A 27,238-nucleotide genomic window follows, 5' to 3' on the forward strand; every position below is an offset into this window, starting at 1 on the left:
GTCAGCAGTTCAAATCCACCAGGCGCTCCTTGGAAACTATAGGGCAGTTCTATTCTGTTCTATAGTGTTGCTATGAGTTGGAATCGACTCGACGACAGTGGGCTTGGGTGGGTTTAAAAGGCTTATCCATAGTTAAACTTTAACGTAGCTAAATTCTTGTATAATCCAATGGACAATCAAAAATGTTATGATTTTCTGCCTTTCAAACTACACAAACAAACGTTTTGCAAGTAGGAGGTGAGAAGGCAAGAGCTGTGTGCATGCGATGAGCTTACCATAACTGTGCAGTCTTCCGAACCACTGGCTATGACTTGGTCGTTATGTGGGCACCAGTCTATGTCAAGCACCGGTCCTGTGTGGCCACATACTGTAGGGTAGGATTTGTCAATTCGACCAGTCTGAAAGAAGAGAGAAACAGGCCCATTATTTTCACATTGATACCTTCAAGTATATATGTTGTCTCAGGCCCATATGTCCCTTATTACTGCCACATGTAACTCTCAAACACCTACATAGGACATTCGTAAGAGTCAATGACAACTGGTAAGAACTATCCATTTTCATTTCTAGAAATAACTACTATCAATGACATTCCATCAAATTTCAAGGATCTAAACTTCTAGAAACATAAGATTTTATTTAATCACACAGACACAGCAAAATACAATTCTTCCCAAAATACAATTTCAGATAGCCAAATTGTTCATTATAGATGTGTTTTTACTGTTAAAAAAAAAACCAACCTGGTATTACTCAAAGTGTAAAATTTAACTTTTAATATAATAAGCTAATATCCTTGAATATACAAATTAACAGTTCTAGAACGTCATGGCACCGTGAGCAATCATAGTTAAAGTAATGCGACCCAAAGCTTTAGCTATTGTTGAGGGGTTAAGGGGCATACTACATTTTAATGGCTCAGTCTGCTCATTGTCTTCAATTAACACAAATGCCAACCAGAGAGTCTATTTAACACCAACAACACCAGCTTAGGCTTCTCCCATTTTCTAGTTCCACATCTCATTAAGAATAAAATGTTTCATGTTGGTCATAAATCACCATCACAATCTGCTCGTGTCCACACATTTGAATGTAAAAGCCAACCTGGCTTATCAGACCAATTTTCTTACTTAAGGTGATTACAGGTTAGGGATGGTGTCAACCAAGACACTCACTGCAGCAACAACAGCTGTAACAAAAGCTTTTTCCTTTTTTGAACAGGTTAATGGCAGTTCACGCTGAAGTTCTGTACACTGGAGCAGCAGGTGTATAAAAAGGAATCACCCCAACACCTTAACAGCCCATTTTTGATGTTTTTGTTGCTCTCTTGGCAGGCTTCTTGGCAATTTTTTCAAGATTTGTAAATTCCATGATTTTCCCACTTTGACTCAACTGTGGAAATTTCCAGAGAAGCTGTATGCTAAAGTGAAGACCACGAGCTCTAGAATCAGGCAGATATGGGTTCAAACCCAGGCTCTACTGCTTAAACGGCATGTGACCAACCTTAGGCAAGTCATATAATCTCTCTCAACTTCAGCTCATCGTCTGTAAAATGGTAGCAATAATATATACCTCCCAGGATTACGCAGAACATTAAATGAGAGAACATTTTTTAGCTGTTAGTACAGGGTCTAAAACCAAACCAAAACCAGACCTGTTGCTGTCAGACTGATTGTGACTCATGGCGATCCCATGTGTGTCAGAGAACTGCTCCACAGGGTTTTCAATGTCTGTGATCCGATAGAAAGGGAGCCCTGGTGGTGCAGGGATTAAGTGCTCAGCTGCTAACCTAAATGTCGGCAGTTCAAACCTATCAGCCAGTCCACAGGAGAAAGACGTGGCGATCTGTTCCCATAAAGATTACAGCCTTGGAAACCCCATGAGCAGTTCTACTCTGTCCTATACGGTCACTATGAGTTGAAATCGACTTGATGGCAATGGATTTGATTTTGGTTTTAATTTTATGGCAGTGGATTGCCAGGCCTTTCTTCCAAGGCACTGCTAGGTGGATTGCAATTGCCAACCTTCTGGTTTGTAGTTGAGTGCAAATCATTTGCACCACTACTGCATGTTAAGTGCTTGATAAATCATAACTAGTATTACAATGATCTGTATAAGGTACGTAATGACTCTACTTATAATAAGTGTTCAAGAAAAAATGATTGTCATGTGTTATTATTAGCTTTTCTAGCAAAATATATTCATTTATGCCATCATTCCAATATGTGTTATTTGTGAGTTTTTATGGGCCAGAGCCGGTGCTGAGTGCTGGAGACCCAGAAGCAAACCTGCGGCCCTGTCCTAGCTGAGTGTGGAGTCCAGTGAGAGGAGAGAGATATTGAAACAGCCAACTGCAGAGTCCAGTGAGAGGAGAGAGATATTGAAACAGCCAACTGCAGCAGAGACCTGCTCCACCAGGACAGGCACAGGGGCCACAGTACCACAGAAGAAGGCATTCAGTGAGGCGAGGGCAGGGAGGGGTGGGGACCTCAGTCTTTGGTAAGGTTTTCTGTTGAGAAAGGTGAGTTCTGTAAGTTGAGACCTGGAGACGGCCTGTCCACAGACCTGCGGCCTAGTCTTTATTATGTCCTCCCCTTTTATCTTATAAAACTAATTCAACCCAGTTCGGATCCCCTTAAAATTATCATCAAAAAAGGAACTCATCAAAGAAAATGGCAACAAACAGTATTACATAGAATCTGAGTGTTAAATGAAAAAAACTATTTTTTTTTTTATATTTAGTGTTAAATGAGGGCTCTGCTATTTTCTAGCTGTAAGGCACAGGCCAAATTACTTCATCTCTCAACCTCACTTCCTCGTCTGTAAAATGAGAAGAACAGTTCATTCTTCAAGAGCTGTGAGGATTAAAGGAGACAACCAAGGTAAAGTACTTAGTACAGTCTCAGCACCCGAAGTGCTCGATAAATGTTACCCCAAAATTTAAAAGTGCTGGAATTCCCTCTACCACACCCCTGGTGGCTTCTCTGCTTTAAGACGGATCAGCTACTGAACACCTACATGAGGTGTTTTTACCTAATTCTCTTTATTGCATCCTCACAAAGCAGGGTGTGAGGTAGTTCTTTCACTGCCACTACTACAGCTATCGCCCCAGGTAACGTTCTGTTGTGCAAGATGGTGGTGGTGGACCTATAAGGGCTCATTTTATTATAATAACAGCGAATCATTATTATTTAAACTATACTGTTATGGATTGAACTGTGTCCCCCAGAAACAGCTGTTGTAAATCCTGACCTCTGTGCCTGTGATTATAATCCCATTCGGGGATGGGTTGTCTTTGTTATGTTAACGAGGCAGGGTTACTGTAGGGTGTGTCTTGAGTCAATCTCTTTTAGATATAAAAGAGATTAAAATAAGCAAGCAAGTAAGCAGAGACGGGGTAACACAGATGCCAACACATATGGAGAGCTCCAAAGATCCAGGGAGCAGAAGCTGAAGAGACAAGGACCTTCCTTCAGACAGAGAAAGTCTTCCCCTAGTGCCGGCACCCTGAATTTGGATTTCTAGCCTCATAAACTGCGAGAAAATAAATTTGTTAAAGCCACCCACTTGCGATATTTCTGTTATAGCAGCACTAGTTAACTAAGACGTATATATATATGATACATTACTCTTATAAATGTGGTAATTCATACTTTAAAACATTCTTACACAGGGAGGCCAGAATGAAGTCTGACACACATTTTAATAGGCATTCCAGAAGAACAGAATAAAGAGAACGGAAGAGAGGCAAAAATTGAAGAGATAATGGCTAAGAATTTTCCAGGTGCAATTAAAGGTATAAGTCTTCAAATTCACCAAGAACAAGTCCCAAGTAGTATAAGTAAAAATAACTTCCCAACTACTCACATTTTAGTGAAACCTAGAACAAAAAGGAAATTACAAAAGCAACCACAGAGAAAAGACAGATTGACCTACAGAGAGTAATTAGACTGACTGTGGACAGACTTCTCCAAAACAATTACAGAAACAAAGAAATGCGAAAACATCTTGGAGATGCTAATATATATAGTCATGTAAGCATATTAAAATGCTTTAATTTACTAAATAGTTCACGGGTTAAAAAAATCATAATGGGCAATAGAAAAAAGTTATAGCTAAATGATAAAGGCTTGACATGGCAAAACTTGTGGTGCGCAGCTAAAGCAGATCTTAGTGGAAAATGCATAGCCTTAAATCCATATAAGAGAAGACTGAAAATAAATGAGCTGAGCATTTAACTTAAAAGTCAGAAAATGAACAGCACTACAAGTGGTGGCTGCATAACACGATTAATGTAATTGATATCACTAAAATATACACCTGAGATAAAAAATGAACAGCCTACACCCAAAGAGCACAAAATTGTAAGAGCAGACATTAAGGGGAAAGAAAATACATAATAAACACAATCAACAAAACTGGATAGATCAGAAAACGAGAGAATACCAGTAATAAAAAAAGGAGAGGGGGGTATAACTTACAAATAAGGTAGAAACTTATAGAACACCGAAATACTAGGAATAATATTTGACAATAAATTTGAATAGTCCAGATACAATAATCTCCTAGAAAAATATAACTCAGCAAAACTTACTAAAAAAAAAAAAGAAAAACCTGAATAGACCCACATAGCCATAAAAGAATCTATAGTGTAAATCCACCTATTACCCATTCCCCCCATAAATTAACCACTACACTCCAAAAAGCATTAGGCCCTGATGGCTTTACAGGAGAGTTGGACCAAACACTCAGGACACAGATCATCTCAAACAAACCTTTCCAGAGAACAGAAAAAAAGGTGGATGCTACCCAACTCACTGCATAAGGACTGCATCATCTTGATACAAAGGACAGCACAAGAAAGAAAATTTTAAGCCATAGAGATTGATGTAAAAATTAAAAAAATAAACCAAATTCAGTGTGAGATGTTCTCAAAAAACACGAGCAAAGTGAAAAGACAGGCTACAGACTGTGAGAAGATATATGCGACATACACAATGGACAATGTCAACACACAACCCAAAAGAATAATGGGCAAATGGTATGAGCAAGGAGTGAGAATACTTTTATTTCGTGTATGTTAAACTTTTAGATAAATGATACTTATTCTTATAACGAACAGCAGTTGCATTCCTTCTTTTTTTTTTCACTGTTCCCAACGGTGCTGCAGTAAACATCCTTCTTGGACAAAATACAGGTGTTTGTCTCACACAGACCACCTAGAAGTGGTATTGCTGAGGAGCAGAGAAACCTCACAGAGAAAGATACATGAATAAACAATGAATATATGAAAAGATTATCCCGCTGGTAATTAAAAAAAAAAAAAAAATCAAATCCACTGCCATGAAGTCAATTCCCACACACGGCAACCCTAGATGACAGAGCAGAACTGCCCCACGTGGTTTTCAAGGCTGTAATCTTTATGGAAGCAGACTGCCACATCTTTCTCCCATGGGTTTGAATCGCCAACCTTTAGGTCAGGAAAGAGCAACTGTATCAACTCTTGCAGGAGAATATCATCTTACAATTTCTTTTGAGAGCAGTTTGGTAGCAGCTAGACAGTTAAGCAGGGAGAAAGATGTGTCAGTCTACTTTTGTAAAGATCTAGAGCCTTGGAAACCCCGTGGAGCAGGGTTTTGTGAGTCCTGTTGGGTCACTGTGAGTGGGATTCGACTCAACAGCAGTGGGTTTGGTTTGGAGGTAGAAGGTTAAGCGCTCAACTACTAGCCAAAAGGTTGGCGGTTTGAACCCACCCAGAGGCGCCTTGGAATACAGTCCTAGTGATCTGCTTCTGCAAGGTCACAGCCTTGAAAACCCCGTGGAGCACAGTTCTGCTCTGCACACATGGTGAGTGAAGCCGTGAGTCAGAACTGACTGGACAGCAACTAACAACAGCGACAACAGAGGCGGGCGATGTGCCCCTCTGCTCCTCAGCGATACCCATTCTAGGTGGTCTGTGCGAGGGGAACACCTGCATCTTGTCCAAGAAGGATGTTTACTACAGCACCGTTGGGAACCGTGAAAGAAACAGAAGGAATTCAACTGCTGTTCACTATAAAAATAAGCATCACTTATGTAAAAGTTCAGCACACAAAATAAAAGTATATGTTATCGATCCATACACACGTAACTGAAGTACCCAAATATGATACATACCAACTCTGAGGAAATGGTTACCTCTGGCGACGAAGAAAAGAGGACGGGATGGGGAATGATCACTTAGCTATACCTGTTCAGGTTTTTTTTTTTTTCCAAAAAAGAGATACATGAAAAAAATACCGCAAAATATTAACATCTGTTTAATCTTGGAGGTGAGTACGTAAGTGTCCTATTAATTTGCTTGTTTGATACGCTTCCTATTTGATTGGAAAAAAGGATTAAAAATATAATGAAGTTGAGAAATACACCACCGTTTTGCTAACTCTATATTTAAAAAAAAATTTAATGCCCAGAAAAAGAGTTTTTCTACCGGAATTGTTTTATTTTATGTCAGGGTGTTTGGATTCTTAGGCTCTCTCCAGCAAAACACATCTGGCATCGTCGCTAGTAAAATATAGTCACCGAACTCCGAACTACTAAGGACCCCAAATGACTTTTTTCAATCTGGGTTAAGAAGAGCTTTTGCCCGGAGAGAAAGCAATTTTGAGGGGAATCTGAAAGTGCTAATACTAGTTGTTCTTAGTTACATACCGAAAAGCTTATTGACTTTTTTTTTAAAGTTAAAATTAAGCAACTTTGGCTAAAAATTAAGAGCTATTCACCAATATTCTTCAGTAAAATAAGATCTTTAAAAAAAGAATAAGCATCTCTGCCATTCCCAACTCAGCCCTGCTAAGTCTACAGCACAGAACTGCTTAAGGTGCCGTATTTTCATAGGATCCTGAACGTCACGACTTCCCTTTCTGGCAAAAGCTAGTAATGATTATAACAACAACCAATACTTTTAGGGTGCATATATTACAATCTAAGAACTGTTTGAAGACCTTTATATGGTCTCTCTCACAACCACCTTTATGATATAGGGACTTTATTATCCCTGTTTTCCAAATTAAAAAAAAAAAAACTGAGGCAGAGAGAAAATCAAGAAGCAAAGACCTAAAATATCACTGGCCATCCATACTAGATCTGGAGAGGGGGAAAAAAAAAATTCCAAAATGCCGTGGGGTTGTGAAAAGGCTGTAGAAGTCATTTTAAAATTATTGACAGCTGGCCATCAGAGACACAGTTTAAAGAAAAATGATACTCTGCAAATGGCTGCTACCCCTGGCTGTGATGTCATCACAAATCCTTACAACGACCAAATCAGGGAAAAGTGGCGTCATACTGCAGCACAAGAGAAAGGGGCTGACTAAAAGTCTGACCGCGTTAAAGGAATGAAGAGGAGTAGTGTGAGGAAAACCGGCACTGGAAACTGACACTGACCAGTTTACGTCAGGGCTTCGAACGAACTACTTTGTTCTGGCTTGAACACCTGCTGAGAATTTGCCTTTCCACCCCCAGATATACTGAATCTGGATCTACAGTTTAACAGGCTCCCCAGGTGATTCTTATGTATAATAAATTTTGAGAACCACTCGTCTACTAGTGGTTCTGAGAACTGGTCCCTAACCAGTAGTATTACCATCACCTGGGAACTTGTTAGGAGCCCTGGTGGTACAGTGGTTTCAACGATCGACGGCTAACCAAAAGGGCAGCGGTTTGAAACCACCAGCAGCTCCAAGAGAGAAAGATGTGGCAGTCTGCTTCCATAGAGATTTACAGCCTTGGAAACTCTGTGGGAGTTGCTATGAGTCGGAACTGACTCAACGGCAGTGTGGGGGGGCAGGACCTTGTTAGAAATACAAATTCTCAGCAGGGGTTTGAACCAGACTGAACCAGTCTGAAGCCCAGTTTTACATATAGGATGTTCACAAACACAGTCAAGTCCTCAGCTTTCTTGCTTTCGGGGGCTTATACCTCCAAATATCTTCTTACCCATACCAATACCAAATCAAAACGAAATCACAAGGATGTATTTCACCAAATGAGCGTATGTCACTAAAAATGTAAAGCTGGGCAATTGTAAACTGCTGAGAGCTCAAGTACAGGGGAAACTGAAGGAAACACCACCAATAATGGCCTTATATGGTAAAGACAAGGCGACATTATTTCTGAAAGACATTTTGCGCTAGGACCTAGTGAGAATACGTTTCTCATTCATACCCGTGACACACACTCATTTATCTTTCAGTGACTAAACCAAGGAATCCATGCCTAACGCTCTAGATCATGAAAGGCTATCTGGAAAGGCACCCACTGCATTCATGGTGACAACTAATTTAAGTAAATGCTGAAGCCAGGGGGAAGATTCATAAGAATTTAATGACAGTTTTTAGATAACTTGTTTGGCTAAAATGTGACTTATTTTAAGAATCTCCCATCAATTTTCCAAGGCTCATATATAAGCGAATAAGAGGAAGACCCTCAACAAGATGGACTGACACAGTGGCTGCAATAATGGGCTCAAGCATAGCAACAATTGTGAGGATGGCACAGGACCAGGCAGTGTTTCGTTCTGCTGTGCATGGGGTCACTATGAGTCAGAATTGACTCGATGGCACCTAACAACAATATATAAAATAATTTCATTTTACTGATCAATCAGTCCACTGATTTATTTCATCAGTGTTCCATTCAGGGTAAGTCATTTCAGTTGCATCAACTAGAATATTACCACTTTCCTAGCATGGAATTGAAGATTTAACTGAGAATGCAGCAAAGTTAGTCGGCCATCTAGACTCTCCACTTCCTGTAATTTTCTTTTAATTTACTGATCACTTACGAGTCCCAATCTCATGCTGTAGGATAGCTTTTACGGTACCTCTCTAGATAAAACTACCAAGGAGTTGGGATTACCAGCAAGTCAACTCAACAAGTGATGAAAATGGCCAACATCAAGGCTCCCAAAGCCTCTGGCCCAAAGCTCAGATCATAAACGTGCAGGACATGCGTGAAATAGGTCGGGATGCTGGCTTAGAGGCATTATTGTCTGAAAGATCCAGTGGCCTGCCCAGGGCCAAGCATGCAACATGAGCCCAAGGGAAAATTCAGCCTCTGAAGTGTGTCTGGCTGGCACAAGGAAGAGGCGTAATGGCAAAACTTCCACGTGGCTGGCCCAAGCTGAGGTTGATGGCTTTGTGCAAGTTCCCACCAGCTAGCTTCCCTCATGGTGGCAGAAAACCTCCTAGACACCAGCACTATCATTTGCTCTGGGTTTGGGGAAAGTTCTCTAAAATTCCAATGCAGCCAAGAGACTCGGCTGAGCTCCTGGAGACTGATGCTTCAACTAAACCCAGAGAGTAGGGGAACATTTTCCTCCATCTGGCGCTTTTGCTTCAATAAATATGAAACTATCTAGCTGTTCTAAAATTTTGTTTTTAATAATTTTACAGAAACATCCCTCCTAAGGCATATAGGATTCAGTGTAGGTCTTATGAAAAGAGATTTCTAGTTGTGAGGATATTTCCATCCATTTTAACGGAAAACCACAAGTGCTTCCACCTGCATCTAACAGCGTATCTTACTGATTTGTATCGCAACTTATTGCACAAAGAAATTTGCATTTAAGAAGTGCACTCACCCTACATGCTGACGATGGTACTGTGCAATCAGAAAATTCTCATATACCAACAAACATGTATAGAAAATTCCTCACATGTGCTTCTATGAAGGAGTTCCACTCTGGGACTGTTTTGGAAACCCTGGTGGTGTAGTGGTTAAGAGCTACGACTGCTAACCAAAAGGTCAGCAGTTCGAATCCACCAGGAGCTCCTTGGAAACCCTATGGGGTGGTTCTACCCTGAGGGTTGCTATGAACTGGAATCCACCCGAGGGCAATGGGTTTGGGTTTTTTTTTTTTAGAGATGTATTACAGATGTACTCACACAGGCATTCTCACCTTCCTAAGCCAACCCTCAAAATTCAACACCGGGTTGCTTCCAAAAAGTTCTATGTATTATATAACAGATCATTCCGATGACTATTTCTTCATATCAGAGTGACCCCCTCACGTGGTAATCGTTTTCGATCCACGCATTAGCTTACTCAATGTTAGGGTGAAGATGCCAGCAAAGCGATGGTAAAGAGGATCAATCCAATAAATATTGTTTTCCTCAAGAATGGAGATGTGACATTTTGTTAAAACCACACAATCAGCAGGCTTATTTCGTCTCACAAGTAACATATGTTTTTAGAAATAAGCTCTCATGGTGATAAAACGGGACAGACATGCATTTTTTCAGTCAAATCAAATATTCCCTTTAAAAGGTTCAAGATATTCTATGTGCAATTTCTTCTTAATTTGTACTCTGCAGTTCAATCATGGAAATAAAAGCCATTCTAGGGTGCTACATTCTGACTACTTTCTACACTCTGGGTTCCTTATCTAGTTCAGCACAGGCAACTGTCTCACTCCCCGGTACTTTCCCAATTTTTACTCTACAGTTATCTATGCCTATTAGCCAGGCTGGTCACACCACCCTTAGACAAATGGATCTAAACAGCCCCCACCTCATCCTGGGTAAGGCAATCAAAGGCATTTTACATCACCTGACTCAAGGAACAAGGTATAATTAAAGCTTGTCCTGTTCACTCCTACTTTATATTCTTAAAAAGTTCTCATTTTAGGGGAAAAGAATGCTTATCAAACTACTTTATGAGCCCAAATTCCAATAACTGTTATCATACAGGCCATAAACTGAAAGCAGATCTTCAAAAGCACCAAGAATAACTCATTACTGCTTTGGGGGCAGTACCTGGTGGGGATTCTTGAACTCTCAGCCAGGAGAACAGCAAGTCAAACACGTGCTCGGAACCAAAGGACAAGTTTTCAACCCAAGCATAAGAGCTTCATTCACAGTATACAGAGTTCAAAGAAGTCAAAAGAGGCTATTTATTGTGGGTTTTCCTTTTTTCAACTTCCTTTTTCGTATGACAGCATTATTTATGTGGATATATGTTCTGCTGGAGTCTCTTGAGCCCGCTGCTCCACAGGGAGGAGTGACAGCAGCTATGGCCATGGGACAGGGGCAAGTGGCATGGATAACAAGACAGGGACCTCTATGGCAGGCCAAAAAGATGGAGGCACACAATTTATGACCTGCTGACAGGCTGGTCCATGAAGGTCACGGCCCAGGAATAAAACATTGAAGGGAACCAGAAACACCAACCTTGAGGGTAGGTAAGGGAAGGTGCCCTAGGATAAAACAGACAGATTGGGTTACCCAGTGCTGTAAGGTAAGCTACCAACTAAAGCTTCCAGGGAGAGGCAGTATGGTTCTGTAGAGACCTCACCTGCTTGTGGGTGAGAAATAGTCTTTACGGGCAAAACTGAAAGTAAATCATTTTGGCATCACAGTCCTCTCCAAAAGCTAGGTTTAATGTTGAATAGTTGCTGTTGTTGTGTGTTGCCGAGTCGATTCCAACTCATGAAGACCCTACATGCCAGAGTAGAACTGCCCCATAGGGTCTCTCAGGCTGTAATCTTCATAGGAGCAGAACATCAGGTCTTTTCTACCTCAGCTGCTGGGTGGGTTCAAATTGCTGCCCTTTTGGTTGGCAGTCATGCACCTAACCATTGCACCACCAGGGCTCCTAGCTTAACCCTAAGTAACAACAACAACAACAAAAAAAAACCCAGTGCCCTTCAAATCAATTCTGACTCATGGCAACCCTTTCGGACAGAATGGAACTGCCCCATAGGGTTTCCAAGGTGCGGCCAGTGGGTGCAAACTGCCAACCTTTCCGTTAGCAGCCAAGCTCTTAACCACTGCATCACCAGGGCTCCTAACAACCAACAGGCCATATTTAAAGTCCTTTAAGAATTTCAGGGAAGTTACTGTAAAACTACCAGTATTTTATTATCAGAAAAAAAAAAAGTAGAAGGGTTTACATGTCCTTACTCAGCTATGCCTAAATATGCAATAGCAACCAGAGAAGCTGTGTTTAGTAACTTACTAACTTAACAAAAAGTTCATAAAGTGTAAAAAAACAAAAAAAACCCTAGTACTTTCTGCTCATCAGTGCAGACATGTAATTTCCATATGACGCTTCGGGTTAAGAACGAACAAAAACCAGGAACCCAACATGAGGTAGAACCTGGTCAAAACAAAATTCAGCTTGAAAGCAAAAGTTTGGCCGTGAAACTCTAGATAAGGGCAAATACAGAAAGTTAAACCAATGCATTCACTATCAAATGAGAAAGGAGCGTGCTTCGGTGCCTGATCCCTCATGGCGAACATCAGGACCCTCTGTGAATAACGAGAGCTCTGGGGCTGCCCTTCCGATCCCAACTCTGCACTACTTTACTCACAAGCCTTGGAATAAAAATGCACTCTTTTTGAATGGAGGATGCAAAAGAAAAAAATATTACACTTTTTTTTTTTTTTTAAAGTAAAGACCTTGTGCTCCGTGGCTGAGAGCCAGTTCACATCTTGCTGGGGTTCTAAACAAGCATGAGGGCCAGAGCACAGACCCAATTCAGGAGTCTGTACCATTCAAGCACCATGTAGAGCTCTGCCAGAAAAGAAACCCAAGTCAGGACTCTGCTGGGAAAGTAGACATGTGCTCTGCCTCCCTGTCCTCAGGGCTAATCTTCCCTACCTAACCCAGATACCCCCTTGGCAGGAGCAGAAAATTTGCTACATATGGTTATAATATAGTTTCTAGACAGATCATGACTGCAGACCTTGAATCTATTTCCCAGTAATCTGTAGTCAGGAACCGACTCTTCCCCTAAGACACAGGGGTTTTCCTGGCTTCAGGTATCAATCAGGTGCTTTGCACTGAGAGCTTCTGCCCACAGCACCTGTCTACGTGCTCTGAATGGACTGCAGAAAACCAGGAAAGAGTTAAGAGCTCTTTGCACTTGACTCGGTGGCTTCCCTTCACCACACACTCCCAGATCCCACCATTCTTTGAGCTCACGTGCAGCCAATCAAAGCCAAGGAAGGAAATGATCCTGGCCGGCTGACAGCCCCAGAGCTGAGCGCGCTGATGGCCATATATGGTAAAAACCACTGTCAGAGCCCTGTCAGGCCTGCTGGCCGGCTGCTGTGGACACACCAGTGAACTGCAGCGGGAAGAGAGGCGGCGAGGCAAGGCACAAAGCACAGGCTGCCTGCTCATCTCCAGGGCGGAGGAAGGGGAGGGGAGGGAGGAAGACGTCATCTGCACAGGCACACTCTGAGTCACAACCACTCACTGTCATCAGAAATAGCCCCGGGGCGCATTGTGAGGTTCCTTCTGCCAGGACTCTGTGCTCCATTGTTAACTTGAGGGTAAGTAGGGTGCCCCCCTCCCAGCCCCAAGCGAGATTATGGAAAACACAGTCACCAGGAGCAAATGAAAAGGCCCTTCTGTGGCACTTCATGTGGTAATGAGTCTGTGCAGAGCTCGTGTGGCTGGCAGCTCGTGACAGAATCTGGAAGCCATTGTTCTGCACCTGGTGCCCCCACCACCCCACCCCCTTCTCACGGCCCATACACTTGACAGATGAAGGTACTCCTGGCATCAGATAGCATCTATTTCAGGAGACAGAGAATGGGCATCACACAACACACGAGGACACTGGCACTGGATAAAATGTCCTTCCAGTAAAACCAAAGCCGCCATGTGCCAAACACCCACATCTGTCTGTACAAAGGGTGATAGGCATCTCTCCCCTTGTCCAAACAAGACCCACTGCTATTTGTGAAAATGGAAATCACCTACCAGCAGAGTACAGTAGGGAGAGCCGCAGCAGGTGCAGGGCAGTGCCTGAGGTCACAAAGAAAAGCACCATCAGGAGACAAGCCCCTCCTTTTCAACTAGTCCATGAAAAGGCCACTTAGAGGCAGGGTGCCTGGCGCTTAAAGGAAATCCTTAATAGGGCACACCGCCGCTATTTCATCATTGTCCTTATTTCTTCAGAAGGCAAGGTGGAGACCAAGTAGTTTACAAACCTTACGACAATTCTCCAAGCTGGCAGAATCAAAGCCCTGACAAGGTAGTGCGTTTGTTATTCAGCCTTCAAATCACAGAAAAACAATGCCAAGGATTAAGTGTCAATTAGATCATAGTTTCTACAAAAAAAATCCTTCACCCTCCGTGGGAAAAAAATTTTTTTAATAAAAAAATATACACACACACCCTGTATAAATCAAATAGTGACTCGAAATGCATAACTTCTACCCATGAAAGACCCACAGCTTTGGGCAGTCACTCGATCTGAGTTTCAGTTTCTACAACTGCAGAAAAAGAGGTATGACAGCAGTCCTACCAACTGCAAAAACTGAGCAGCGTTTATGAAGGATGCCCTCTAAGCACATTCTGATGTCTTTCTGAAGTCTCATTTTTGAGACAATGACATGGAGCCACTGCCTTTTCCTGAAGACGATATAGAGGAAAGGTGCTAGGTTGATCCAGTTATAACAAAAAAAAAATCCTAAAACGGACAACAGTGCTTATTCGGGTTCCTTTCCCCATAATGATAAAAACCAAAACCCCAAAAATCCGTTGCCGTCGAGTCAATTCCGACTCATAACGACCCTACAGGACAGAGTAGAACTGCCCCATAGGGTTTCCAAGGAGCGCCTGGTGGATTAGAACTGCTGACCTTTTAACCACTACACCGCCAGGGTTTCCATAATGATAAAGGAAAATACCAATTCTGTACTATTTACACAGGAAGTGAAGAGAAAAAGGGCCAAGAAATCATAATTTTCTACCAAAAAGCTACTCTTTGGCTCCTCTAATTCAACCCTCTAACCAAACATCCCATTTCTCCTATACCAGAAAAATCAACCTAAACTCCCAGAGATCCAGAAAGTTGAGGTGAAGCTACCCCTCATTCTTGGCCCTCCTGGGGCCACAGCACCTCTTCATACTTACCAGTTTAATGGACTGGCTGGGCTCCTCTTCTGTTTCATCCCTAGCTCCTACACAAAGAAGAAACCTGAAGGTTCTGAATAACTAGAACCTTCTCTGCAATATCTTCCTTGACTTCCAAGGCTCAGCTGGAAATTACCTCTCTCAGGCCGTGTCAGAGCACGTTATCCATACACAAAGTTCCCCATTGGAGAGACCAAGGCTACAGAAGCTTTTTAAAAGCAAAAATCCAACACAGGTCCTGGCACAGAGCAGGCACTCAAACATCTGATGAATAAGTACAGGAATGAATTAATGTGATTTTTTAAAAATACTGTCTTAACAATATGCTCTGTTAATATCATTTTTTTTTTTTTTTAATAATATCTTACTGTGTTTTTGGTAAAAGTTTACACAGCAGTTTAGGTTCCCGTTCAACAATTTCTATACAAGTCGTTCGGTGAAATTGGCTACATTCTTCACAATGCTTGAACATTCTCATTATTTCCGTTCCAGCTGTCCCATTTCCAATTATCACTAATAATTAAAAAATAACTTATACATACAATAAGTTCATTGTAGAATATTTTGGAAAAAAAGTAAATAAAACCTTTAATCCCATCATCAATATTAACATTCCAGACTTCTTCCTAAAAATCAGTAACATAAATTGAAGTTACACATAGAGTTGGGGGATCTGCTTTCAAGATCGTTCACTCACATGGTTGGTAAGTTGGTATTGGCTGTTAGCACCAGGTCCTGTGGACCTTTCCACAACGCTGCTTGAGTGTCCTCACAACATGGCGGCTGGCATCAGCCAGCAAGTGAAACAAAAGAAAGCAAAGAGGTAGCCACAATGATCTCACGACCTAGTCTCAGGAGTCACATGTCATCAATTCCACAATATCCAAGTGGTTACACAGGTCAACCCTATTTAACATGGGAGGGAACCACACCACAGCATGAATACCAAGAGGTGAGAATTACTGGAGGCCATCTTAAGGCTATCACTGTTAAATAAAACAAGATTCTGGAGAACCACTCTCTTAAGTAGATAAGAAAATAAGTATAACACAGTGTGATAATGTAGCTTGCTAGTAGTGGTACAGACAAGCTGCTTGGGGAACCCAAAGGATGATTTTCTCTATCTTATGGAATCAGAAGAGGTAACATTTAGGCAGGGGCTCCTACAGTAAGGAGAGACCACGGAATGCCATCCTTAATTAGGCACTTAGAATACTAACTGAAACAAATTAAGATGTCTTCCTCAATAAACCTAACCAAAAAACGCTCTAAAGCAGCCCTTCTCAACCCAAATTCTACAAGAGAATTAAATCCTAATCCCATCCAAGGCAGCCATTGTACGAAATGAATTCACTTCTCTCCTATGCATTTAGAAGGTTTTTTTTTAGCTATGTACCCTCAACAAGATTGACACAGTAGGTGCGGCAACGGGCTCAAACATAACGATTGTGAGGATGGGGCAGGGCTGGGCAGTGTTTCATTCTGTCATACACAGGGTCACTATGAGTCGGAACTGACTCAACGACACCTAACAACAACAACGAGCTATGTATCATCTTTAGGAGAGCTAAGAAAAAAGTTACTCAAATTATTTTCTGCAGGACTTAATTTTTTGAAAAACCCCTGCTGAGAAAGACTAGAAAATGAGATGAAATGATAGTTTACAGGCATAAATAACACAAGATTCTAAACATTCCCACAGATCGTTCCTAAAATAAGGAAGAGAAGTGTAACCGTGTGTAGGCAAGTACTGTACAGCTACACTAAGAAGGCTAGACAGAGAGAGGAAGAGATAGTGAGTCAAAAGGTTGGCAGAGGCCTCTCCAAACCCCTCCCATCATGGCTCAGAGTTAGAGCCAGTCTTCCAGTAGTTACAATGAGAATGAAACCAACCATCATTCCAATTTTACCGAAGTTCTTTCACCATACACAGTCAAGGGAGAGAGGAAAAAAAGCAACTAGAGAAGGCAGGAGCCACCCAGCACGTATGCTCCTTCCACGTGAATGTTAAAATCAAGAGTACACACAGGCAGTCCCAGATTACAAACAAGTGCCCTTCTTACATGTGTCTTTAAGTCGAATTTGTACTTAAATCGGAACAGTGAGTACAGTTCATATCCGATGTCAGCCAAATGGTAGTCTTAGTATACAGTACATAGCATACCTTTCTATGCATAAAAATAATTAAACAATTCTGGATACTAAAACATCTTTAACATAATAGTACAATAATAATTATAATAATGTTTTGATGCCCATCACAAAGTACCACCCGTTTGTTCCTACAAACCATTGGATGTACCTCAAAGTTTGAAGATAACAGGCTTGGCAGGGCTTGGTTCATAACTACGGGTTTTTCGTAAGTTGGATGTTTGTCACTGTGCCTCCCTCTTTGATTAAGGCCAGAGCCGTAGACTGTGATCTGAAGTCTTAGTGTGTGTGTCCATGTGTGCGTGTGCACACGTGCACCTAACCAAAAACGCTGGCGCGTGTTCACATGAGCCACCCTCGCTCACAACAGGGATAAAGGAGGGTGATTCGGCCTCGCATTCAACCAAAAAACCCCAAACCCATTGCCTTCTCACATCAGGAAGAGGCATATTCACGCCAAACTGGTAGAGTCCAGGGGGGCGGCAGGGGGGAAGGGTATTGAAAACCTGTTTGCTCTTGAGACAAGGCAGCTTGTGCAGTTGCAGCAAGAAAAAAAAAAAAAGTGCCCCTTATAGCCAAAACCACAAAGCTGACTTCTACTCAGCAGGACTGCTATTATTCATCCTCTGAGAAGCTAAAGAACAAGAAAATGTACTAAGCCACCCCTCGCAAAGTTCTGACAGAGTGGCATGCCACGGCTTGAAGGAAGCATTACTTCAGAGATCTGGAATCACGTGTGCTGACCTGAATGGCCCCACCCCAGGATGGAGCACTTTCCAGATTTCTCCAGCAGTGACCTCCTAAAATCCCACTTTCTCTAATAAACCCTTCCTAACAAAAACCTCATACACCACACCCACCTGAAATAAGCATAATTCATTCCTAGGCTTCTCTCTCTCTGTGTTTGTGCGCTTAAATGTACTTGTCCCTATCACTCTTTCCACTTTAGGTTTTAAGTCCTAGAAAACAAAGACCACATCAGACGTATAAATATTCTCCCAGAATCTAACCACAAGCTTCGCGAGGCTACAACAATAAACCACTAACTAGCTTTGAAGAGAAATTCATGGAAAGCCATGCTTTTTAATGGGAGCCTTTCTGAAAGGGTCACTCACGATCCACCTTAAGACCAGTATGTGCACATATAGATATGTGCATATCAATATTAATATGTACCCCCCCAAAAAAAACTTTCCCGTTGAGTCTATTCTGACTCATAGCAATTGCCTTATGCTGGGTTTTCTAGAGAAACAACCCTAATCATCACAGCAATATAGGACAGAGTAGAGCTGCCCCATAGGGTCTTCCAAGGCTGTAATCTTTCCAGAACAGACTGCCACACCTTTCTCCCTCGGAGCAGCTGGTGGGCTCGAACCACCAACCTTTCCATTGGCATCTGAGCTGCTTAACCATTTCGCTGTACAGAAAGCCCCAAAGGTGTCACCAAAACCAACCTGCTCGTCTCTAATCAGAAACAAAAAAGAGGAAACACTACCAAAAATCCCTCAGATATTTATGAGAAACCATACCCATCTCTTATAACTTTTATTTGAAATGATCCCAGATGGTGATCAACACATATTGGAGCCTAGTACACACTTAAGAACATAATTTCCTGCAATCTTGACTTTAAGCATCACTTTATATGAGTATACTTGGGGACTTTTTTTTTTTTTTTTTTTACTATTAAAGAAAAACAGCCCTTCAGCATCAAACTATTTCACAGATGCAAGAATGCTGATTTTTTTTTTTTTTTTATACCAGCAGCTCTGCAGAAGAAAGATGCGGCAGTCTGCTTCCTTAGAGATTTATAGCCTTGGAAACCCTATGGGGTTGCTATGCGTCGGAATCAACTCAACAGTAGTGGGATATCAAGCTAAAGAGCCCTGAGTTAGAATTACGGGATTCATTACGTACTTGGGGCCCTTTTCCTATTTTTCCTTCAACACTGCATTTCTGAAGAGGAGATAAACACGTCACTCAATACCACTAATCTACGAGCTGCTTTCTGATGTAGACTAGGAAACTGACCACAGTGAAAACTAGATGCAAGTGCTCCTGCAGAGCCCAGTTTAGGTAATAACTGAGCAAAAAAGGGTCTTAGGAAGGAAAGAAAAAGCACAGACACATGTGCTCCAGGGCTCACAGGCAAGGCCCTGCTACCACAGCAGATCCTTCTGAGAGCTCCCAGGTACAGAACTGTCTATACGGGCCACTCAGCCACTCACTTTTGCTGGGCTCAGCCTTGGCCTAGATTAAAAAGCAGTCAGAGTAACTTTAGGGGGCAGTAAGTTTATGTTGGGGGCGGGGGAGGAACAACTCAGAAAAGGAGGGTGAGAATGGTTGCACAACTCAAAGGACATAATCAATGTCACTGAACTGTACATGTAGAAATGGTTGAATTGGTGTATGTTTTGCTGTGTATATTCCCAACAACAACAATAAAGTAAATAAAATTAAAAAATTAAAAAATAAATAAATAAATTCTAAAAAATCAGCCAGGGTAAAAAGGCTTGTACTTTCCAAAGTTATGCTTTGGTGCTGAGGAAGGGAAAAAATGGAACAATAGTGTTTTCTTTGAATTTTAGTACCAACCCAGCTGCACTGGAAATCACTTTATAACTGAGAAACATAAAAGATGAGAGGCACTCCTGGGGTCATCCAGAACTACTAAAACAGAAAATCAGTTTTATATACTCACACATAGAGAAACAGAGGAGCGAAAGAGGGACATATCCAAAATCCACTACAGGTTAGTGACTGAGTATGAACTGAGGCCCCTGCTCTACAATTCCCAGGCCTGTTTTCTTTCCTCCACACCATACTGACCCTAAGAGCCAAAAACTTCAGCTTTTGGAACGATAATTTATTACACCCACTTTAATATACAACATCTCACACAGTACACATGAACCTGTCAGTTGTAAAAGTCAATAACCCTACAATGGACCTTATTTCCACTGGCCGAGACTGGGTGTTGGTTTACACCAAAGTTACCTCCTTGAAAACAATTATTTACAGACTGAAGCCACACAGACAATATTACCGCCTGTGAAAGACCCGCAAGGCACCTCCAAAAAGCAATGCTTCATCCAAACATGACGATTCTTAAAGCAATTTACCGTATCTTCATTCCTGTAAGCCTAGGTAAATAGCAAAACAATAAAATATATTGAGTATACGCCAAATTAATGCAAGAGAAAACCAAATCATAAGATCCAGTAGGTTCAGGAACTATATTTATGAGTCTCTCTCAAATGGCAGAAATGGACTAAAAAATTCCCCAGGTTTGTTACAGCAAAGATGGACTCCCAGAGCCTTGAGTGGATGGGAGAGTTGAAGTAAACCATCTGAACTCAGAGGGAAGATGAGCTATCAAAGGTCTATTTTGGGCTACTTATCTGGCTTGCTCCATTTCTTTGAAGAAAAATGTGTCTTAAATGTAGCCATCAGTCTACAAAAGCTCTTAACTATAAACAGATTATAATTTTCTAGTACCCGACCTTAGTTTCAGGCTGTGGCTGGCTTCTCAGCTGGCCACTGTCAAGTCCACCACTGAAAGGCCACACTTCTAAATGCTCCTTGCTCATGGTGAAGAGAGAAATTCAAAAGCAGGGGAGATATCTATAGCAATATAATAACATATTATATTACTATATGTGCACACATATATGATATCTAAGAAGAGAACACTAGGTGATGGTTTGATCTTTGTAAAACAAACATTATGGCTGTTAGATGCTATTGAGTTGGTTCTGACTCATAGCAACCCTGTGTACAACAGAACAGAACACTGCCCAGTCCTGCACCATCCTCACAATCATTGCTGTTTCAGCCCATTGTTACCACTGTGTCAATCCATCTTGTCAAGAGTCTTCCTCTTCTTCACTGACCCTCTACCTTACGAAGCATGATGTCCTTCTCCAGGGACGAGGCGCTCCTGATAACATGCCCAAAGTATGAGAGACAAAGTCTCGCCATCCTCGCTTCTAAGGAGCATTCTGGCTGCACTTCTTCCAAGACAGATTTGTTTGTCCTTCTGGCAGTCCATGGTATATTCAATATTCTTCGCCAACACCATGATTCAAAGGCATCAATTCTTCGGTCTTCCTTATTCACTGTCCAGCTTTCACATGCATATGAGGCGACTGAAAATATCATGGCTAGGGTCACGTGCACCTTAGTCCTCAAAGTGACGTCTCTGTTTTTTAACACTTTAAAGAGGTCTTTTGCGGCAGGTTTGCCCAATGCAATGCGTCTTTTGATTTCTTGACTGCTGCTTCCATGGCTGTTGATTGTCGATCCAAGTAAAATGAAATCCTTGACAATGTCAATATTTTCTCCATTTATCGTGATGTTGCTTATTGGTCCAGTTGTCAGAATTTCCATTTTCTCTATGTGGAGGTGTAATCCTTACTGAAGGCTACAGTCTTTGATCTTCACCAGTTAAGTCCTTCAAGTCCTCCTCGCTTTCAGCAAATAAGGCTGTGTCATCTGCATGTCACAAGTTGTTCATGAGTCTTCCTCCAGTCCTGATGTTGTGTTCTTCACACAGTCCAGGTTCTCGGATTATTTGTTAAGCATACAGATTGAACAAGCGTTAAGTTTGTAGTATGTATAATTTCTGAAAATTCACACCATTAGAAGTAAATAATTATTAATTTAATTTTTGAAAAAGAATTGATAAGACCTTTCTAAACCAACTAATGATAAAATTTTTGGCTTAGTTTAAAAAAAAAAAAAAAAGCAGTGGAGGCCAAATGCTACATCAAATTCAAATCCCGACTCCAAAATCATCATTAGGATACTCATTTGCCACTCAAAGCAATTCTCTCAGCAGAAAGACTTCAGTATCCAAGTAGAAAAAAATATTTCCAATAAAAAAGATTTTCCTTAGATTTTTATCGATAACTTTGCCAATAAGAAGGTACCTTGGAAAACACTTATCAAATTTGTTCTCTGAAAACACCCAACTCTCCACTTCTGTATTGAGATGGTTCTACCATGTCACATCACGTCAATCCAACCACTAAAGTAAAAATCAGATGTTTAAAGAAATGCATGATGGGAAACAATACCTTGAACCACTTTCAGAGGAGAACACATGGTCTGTTACGATTCGCTGAACCTCTAATGTGCATGGCCTCTAAAGGAAGCCTGGGGGTAGTCCCACTTCCCTAGTGGTTTTGGCAGGGTGGAAACATCTGGAATGTAACCCAACATCTGCATCCTCACCTAGCCCTGAGCCCTTATCATCAGAGCTCAGGACTCAGCAAACGTACTTTCCTCCTAAAAGCTAACCAAGAAACAACTCTCCTAGGCTTGCTTCTCAGCTCTTTTTTTTCCTTCATTATTTGGGATCCTGGGATTTCCGGATAAATCAAGTGCATACTGTGATCTGCCACTATTCAAGAACAGTCAGCAAATGTACAAAACTCCTATCTTATGTTCCACCTTAGAGGGGGCTCTCTGGGAGGATAAAATAAGGTTCTAGAAGGGAAGGTTTGGAAACCCACTGAAGTATGCACAGATTCGCTTTCAGTAAAGAGCTTTTATTTCTACCTCCTGTGGCTGTTTAAATTCTACGCTGAGGCTTACTGTTGTCCAGACTGGAAATCTGTACTGTTTCAGAACATTTTCTTGAGTTCTCGCCCCATTTACCTTTCAAAAAAAACTGGGAAGTCTCAGTCCCCATGACTTTGCAAAAAGAGAACATTATTTTACAAAGTTCTACCCATTTAAAAACAGAATTCTACCCATTTTAAAACACATGTATCCGTAACTGTTTGAAAAGCTGCCCTCCAAAAGAAAAACTTTTGGGAAAAGTGGATGACTTCTAATCAAATCACAGAATCCCTGTGCCTGCCCCTACTCACATCATCGTCATATTAATGTTTTTCCTCCCATAGAGGCACACCCAGAACAGAGGTCACCATTCTGTTTAATGATTCTCTGTGAGAGAAAAACTGATGTGGTTAGGAAGGCGTGTGGAACTCAACCTCAACGACATCAGAGTCTCAGGGCCCAGCAATTGTACACTTCTTAGTGAGCCATCAATCTCCGAAGTCAATCTACTGCGGAGGAAATAGAGATTACCAGACTACTGGAAGGTGTCTAACAGAACGGAAGGTCCAGTTACTCACCTTGTGCAAAGGAAGCACCAAGAACGCTCCTCCCCCACTCGCTTCTATGATTATGGCCACAAATCTGGGATTGACGGCGCAAAAGGAACTATCCCAGGTCACGCGAGAAACCCGGATGTCATCGTAACACTGGTCATTTTTCACCGCTTGCCCAAACACATGTCGAAACTTGCTCTGTCGTACCACTCGCCTCATCGTGTCTGTGGGAAAAGAGCAGGGATTATGTTAGAACTACGCCGAACTTGAAAACGTTACTTTCACGAATGCAAAGCTGCCAGTAGGAAAAACAGAATGGCATGGTATCCTGTCTGCTCTCTTACAAAGTAGCCAAATTGCAAAGCCAAATTTCCTTTAGCAGCACATACCCAGAGAAAAACTGCAAAATGCGTCAGGGAAAGAATTACAAATAAATGAAAAATTCCTAATTTGGGATCCAAAAACAGTTTCATCAGCTTTCATTTCAGGAGAGAGATCCAGGGAGAGAATGGAGGAAAATGAGCCTTTAGGGCTGGGTGGGAACTGAAAGATAATGCACTCCCTGCTTTAAAAAGATCAGAAAAAGTCAAAGAGAAGCTATCTGATAGATTTGAAGCTGAAGAAAGCCCCAAAACAAGTTATGATTTTATGGCTTTTTCCTCAGCCCGCCAAGGTAATTTTTCACTTCTTAGAACCTTTTCCCCAGACATCAGCACTCTGTGCCTGCTCACCAGAGTGTTTCCAAAAGGCCAACTACGCAGGCTGAGGAGCTTCAAAGAGACACAAGCAGCTGTTCTTGTCAACAGCCTTCCAATGTCCTTCTAACATAATTGAAGCAATTCAGTACCAGACAGCTTGGTACTGCACGTTACAAAGTCTGAAACAGGAAAAATCAGTCTGGGCTCATAAGGCAGTTGAACAGGTCAAGAGCCAGGTCTTGGAAAAGAGGAGCTAGTATTTAAACAGAAAGTAATGTGACGAGAGCCAAGTTTAGAGTGACAATCCGTCTGGCAGTGGCATACTGCGTGGATTAGACAGGAAGAAGCTAAAACCCAGGTGCTGGGCAAAAAAGCTGTGACGGTAGAGGAAAAATTCAGGAACTATTCTGAAGGGGGGAAAACAAACAAACAAACCCAGGATGGTTGAATATTCACCACAACCCCTCCTTTGGTAAATGAGAAGGCCTGGGGGCAAGCAGGTGACACAGAGCTGGTATCCTTGGGCTTCCTCATGGGTCATTTTAGACTCCAAATTCCACTAGGTTGTCCTATACTTACACACCGAGAACTCTGTGCTTTAGGATCACCAGTCCCACCTGATGAAGGTTTCCTAGACTCCACCCAATGTAAGTTTTCTATCTGCTAATGCAGGACATTCCTTTCATATCGGCTAGGCTATAGGAGCTAAGAGAAAACCTAAGTGGAAGAAGAACTGGAACAGAGGCAAATCTTGACGACTCAGCTGAAAACCAGTCATCCTGATCCTCCCATGAACACAGGAAGGCTAACACTCGTCCACTCGTGCCAGATGGGACACACGGTGGCTTCTACTAATTCTTTCCCTCTAATTTCCTTCCTGATGGGCCTGGACCCACCACTAAATGGAGAGGGAAAGCCTTCACTTTTGCCAGAGCCTCCTCCTGTCCATTCCAAGGCATGTGCAAAAGTGGCCATTCTCCAGCTCCTAGGGCATGCGGCTGGGCTGAGGCAACGGGCCTTTGGCAGGCAGCAGCTCAGCATCTGTCTTCCTCAGCCCAGCTGTTGCCAGACCTTTCCAGTTGCCTACCAGGACCATACATTCTGAATACTTGGTAGAGAAGATGGCATTTGATAGTCTTATACTTGGCCAGTGTCCTTCACTTATGAAACAGTATGAATACTTCTCAAGCACGAGTTAGATAAGATAGCGTCCACGAGGCAGTGAAAACCAAGAGGAAAGCACATCCATAAAAAGCCAAGAATCGACAGCCGGCTGGTCTCAGGACCCATTTCTCTATACAACCATCTGCACAAGTTACAAATGTTGGAACCCCACCAGCATCTTCTAACAAGTGTGCCAAGAATAAGTTCACATAGAAGAAAAAACGGTTGCACCATATGTCAAGAGTTAACATCCTTCATATATAAAAAGTTCTTACAAATTCCTAGGATGAAAACCCCATTAGAAAATTAGGCAAAGGACACGAAGCGGCAACTTAAAAAAGAAATACAAATAGCATTTATCTTCACTCCCTCCTGAAAGCCTAATAAAATGACAATAAAAGAATAAAAGTAAGTATAAGCTGAAAGGCCAGGAGCACTTGAAAGGAGTCTATGAGAGAGCAGACATGACAGCCACAGCTTGGAGGACGGAAAGCTAACATGCACGTGTAACTGACTGGCATGCGCGCGTGCTCTACTCAACCAAGTGTCTCAGGAGGAGAGGCTCAGAAGAAGGGAGCCCGTGCTCACTGCGAATCCCCAAAATGTTCAGAAGAGAAAGTGGAGCCATGAGGTATTTCTACAGACAGAGATGTCGGAATGGGTCTCAAGGGAGAACTGACTAAAAGCCTGAATAAGGAGCAGCTAAAGAACCCAACCATTTGCCATTGAGTTGACTTCAACTCTGGCAACCCCATGTGTGTCAGAGTAGAGCGGTGCTATAGGGTTTTCAATGGCTGATTTTTTTCAGTAGATCGCCAGGCTTTTCTTCTTCCAAGGAGCCTTTAGATAGATTCAAACCTCTAACCTTTTTGTTAACAGTCAAGCGCATTAACTGTTCATATTACCCAGGAAGCAGCTAGATCCCCATATCCCCTTCTACACAACTAGGGGTTTGCTGGCCCCACCCCAGAAGATGACAGGAAAGGCCACATGGCTGGCCCTGGACTGGACAACATCCAGCACAGCTGAGAGCAGGTGTAAGCAGGTGCTGCACTGACAACCTGATTCTGTACAGTGGGGCCTCCAGTCCCTTGTTACTCATGGCTCCCGGAACACTGGCTGCGAGGTCTAGATACAACCTGTCTACCTCCCACCCTCTGTGACATCCGCCACCCAATGAGCCACTCCTACCACACGGGCATCAGGTCAGCCTCACTTTCAATTAAATGTGAATGGAAATATAGTGCTCCATTAAAAAACCATCTATATGAGACCAGAAGGCCAACAATTAACTCTGAGGCAAAGATGAGAAGATAAGGGGCAGGGAAACTAGAGTATTGGAATTGGAACAAACAGAACGCAACTAAAGAGAATGTTGACACACTGTGAAAAATGTAACTAATGTCACTGAACAATTTGTGTAAAAAAACCCATTCCTGTCGAGTCAATTTCAACCCATAGCAACCCTATAGGACAGAGCAGAACTGCCCCATAGAGTTTCCAAGAAGCACCTGGTGGATTTGTACTGCCGACCTTTTGGTTAGCAGCTGTAGCACTTAACCACTACGCCACCAGGGTTTAAAATCTGTATAGAAATTGTTAAATGGGAACCTAATTTGCTGTGTAAACTTTCACTGAAAACACAGTATTATTAAAACAAAACAAAACAAACTGAGTGGGCATTTGAGAAAGGCCTCTAACCTGAAAGACAGAGATGACTTTTCATCTCTTCACTCAGCTAGGTTACATACCATCTAACTTCACCGCCGAGATGAAGATTAATATAGATACGTAAAGCGCTTTCACGTCTTCACTGTAAGACACTATATACAAACCTGCTAACTGACTTAATTACATACTAGAACCAAAAAAAAGGAAAAACAAACCCATTCCCGTGGAGTCAATTCCGGCTCCTAGCGACCCTACAGGACAGTGTAGAACTGCCCCAGAGGGTTTCCAAAGAGCGGGTGGTGGATTTGAACTGCTGACCTTTTGGTCAGTATAGCTTTTAACCACCATGCAACTAAAGTACCATAAAAAGTCGTTTCCATAGTATGCGTAGTGACAACTTGTCTTCAGACTAGCGACATCAGACCAGAAGGGTACACAGGGTCTCTTCCTGCAACCGTGATGCGGAATCTTAGCCAGAGAAGAGACAGTGAGCGAAGCAGCTGCTTCCACAGCGCGGTGCTGACTGAG

At 42.1% G+C, this 27,238-nt stretch overlaps 1 protein-coding gene across 1 annotated transcript in view; it reads right to left on the reverse strand.

Annotated features, from left to right (window-relative positions):
* The window catches only part of CORO1C (coronin 1C), an 87,782-nt gene that overhangs the window by 31,825 nt on the left and 28,719 nt on the right, over positions 1-27,238 (reverse strand). The window contains exons 2-3 of the mRNA XM_064272323.1: positions 23,202-23,401; positions 276-398 (exon numbers count right to left, since the gene is read on the reverse strand). Coding sequence (XP_064128393.1) covers positions 276-398; positions 23,202-23,396 — 318 coding nt within the window. The 5' untranslated portion in view covers positions 23,397-23,401. The remainder of the gene's footprint in view (positions 1-275; positions 399-23,201; positions 23,402-27,238) is intronic.

The sequence above is a fragment of the Loxodonta africana genome, chromosome 19, assembly GCF_030014295.1.
Source record: "Loxodonta africana isolate mLoxAfr1 chromosome 19, mLoxAfr1.hap2, whole genome shotgun sequence".
Classification (NCBI taxonomy): Eukaryota; Metazoa; Chordata; class Mammalia; order Proboscidea; family Elephantidae; genus Loxodonta; species Loxodonta africana.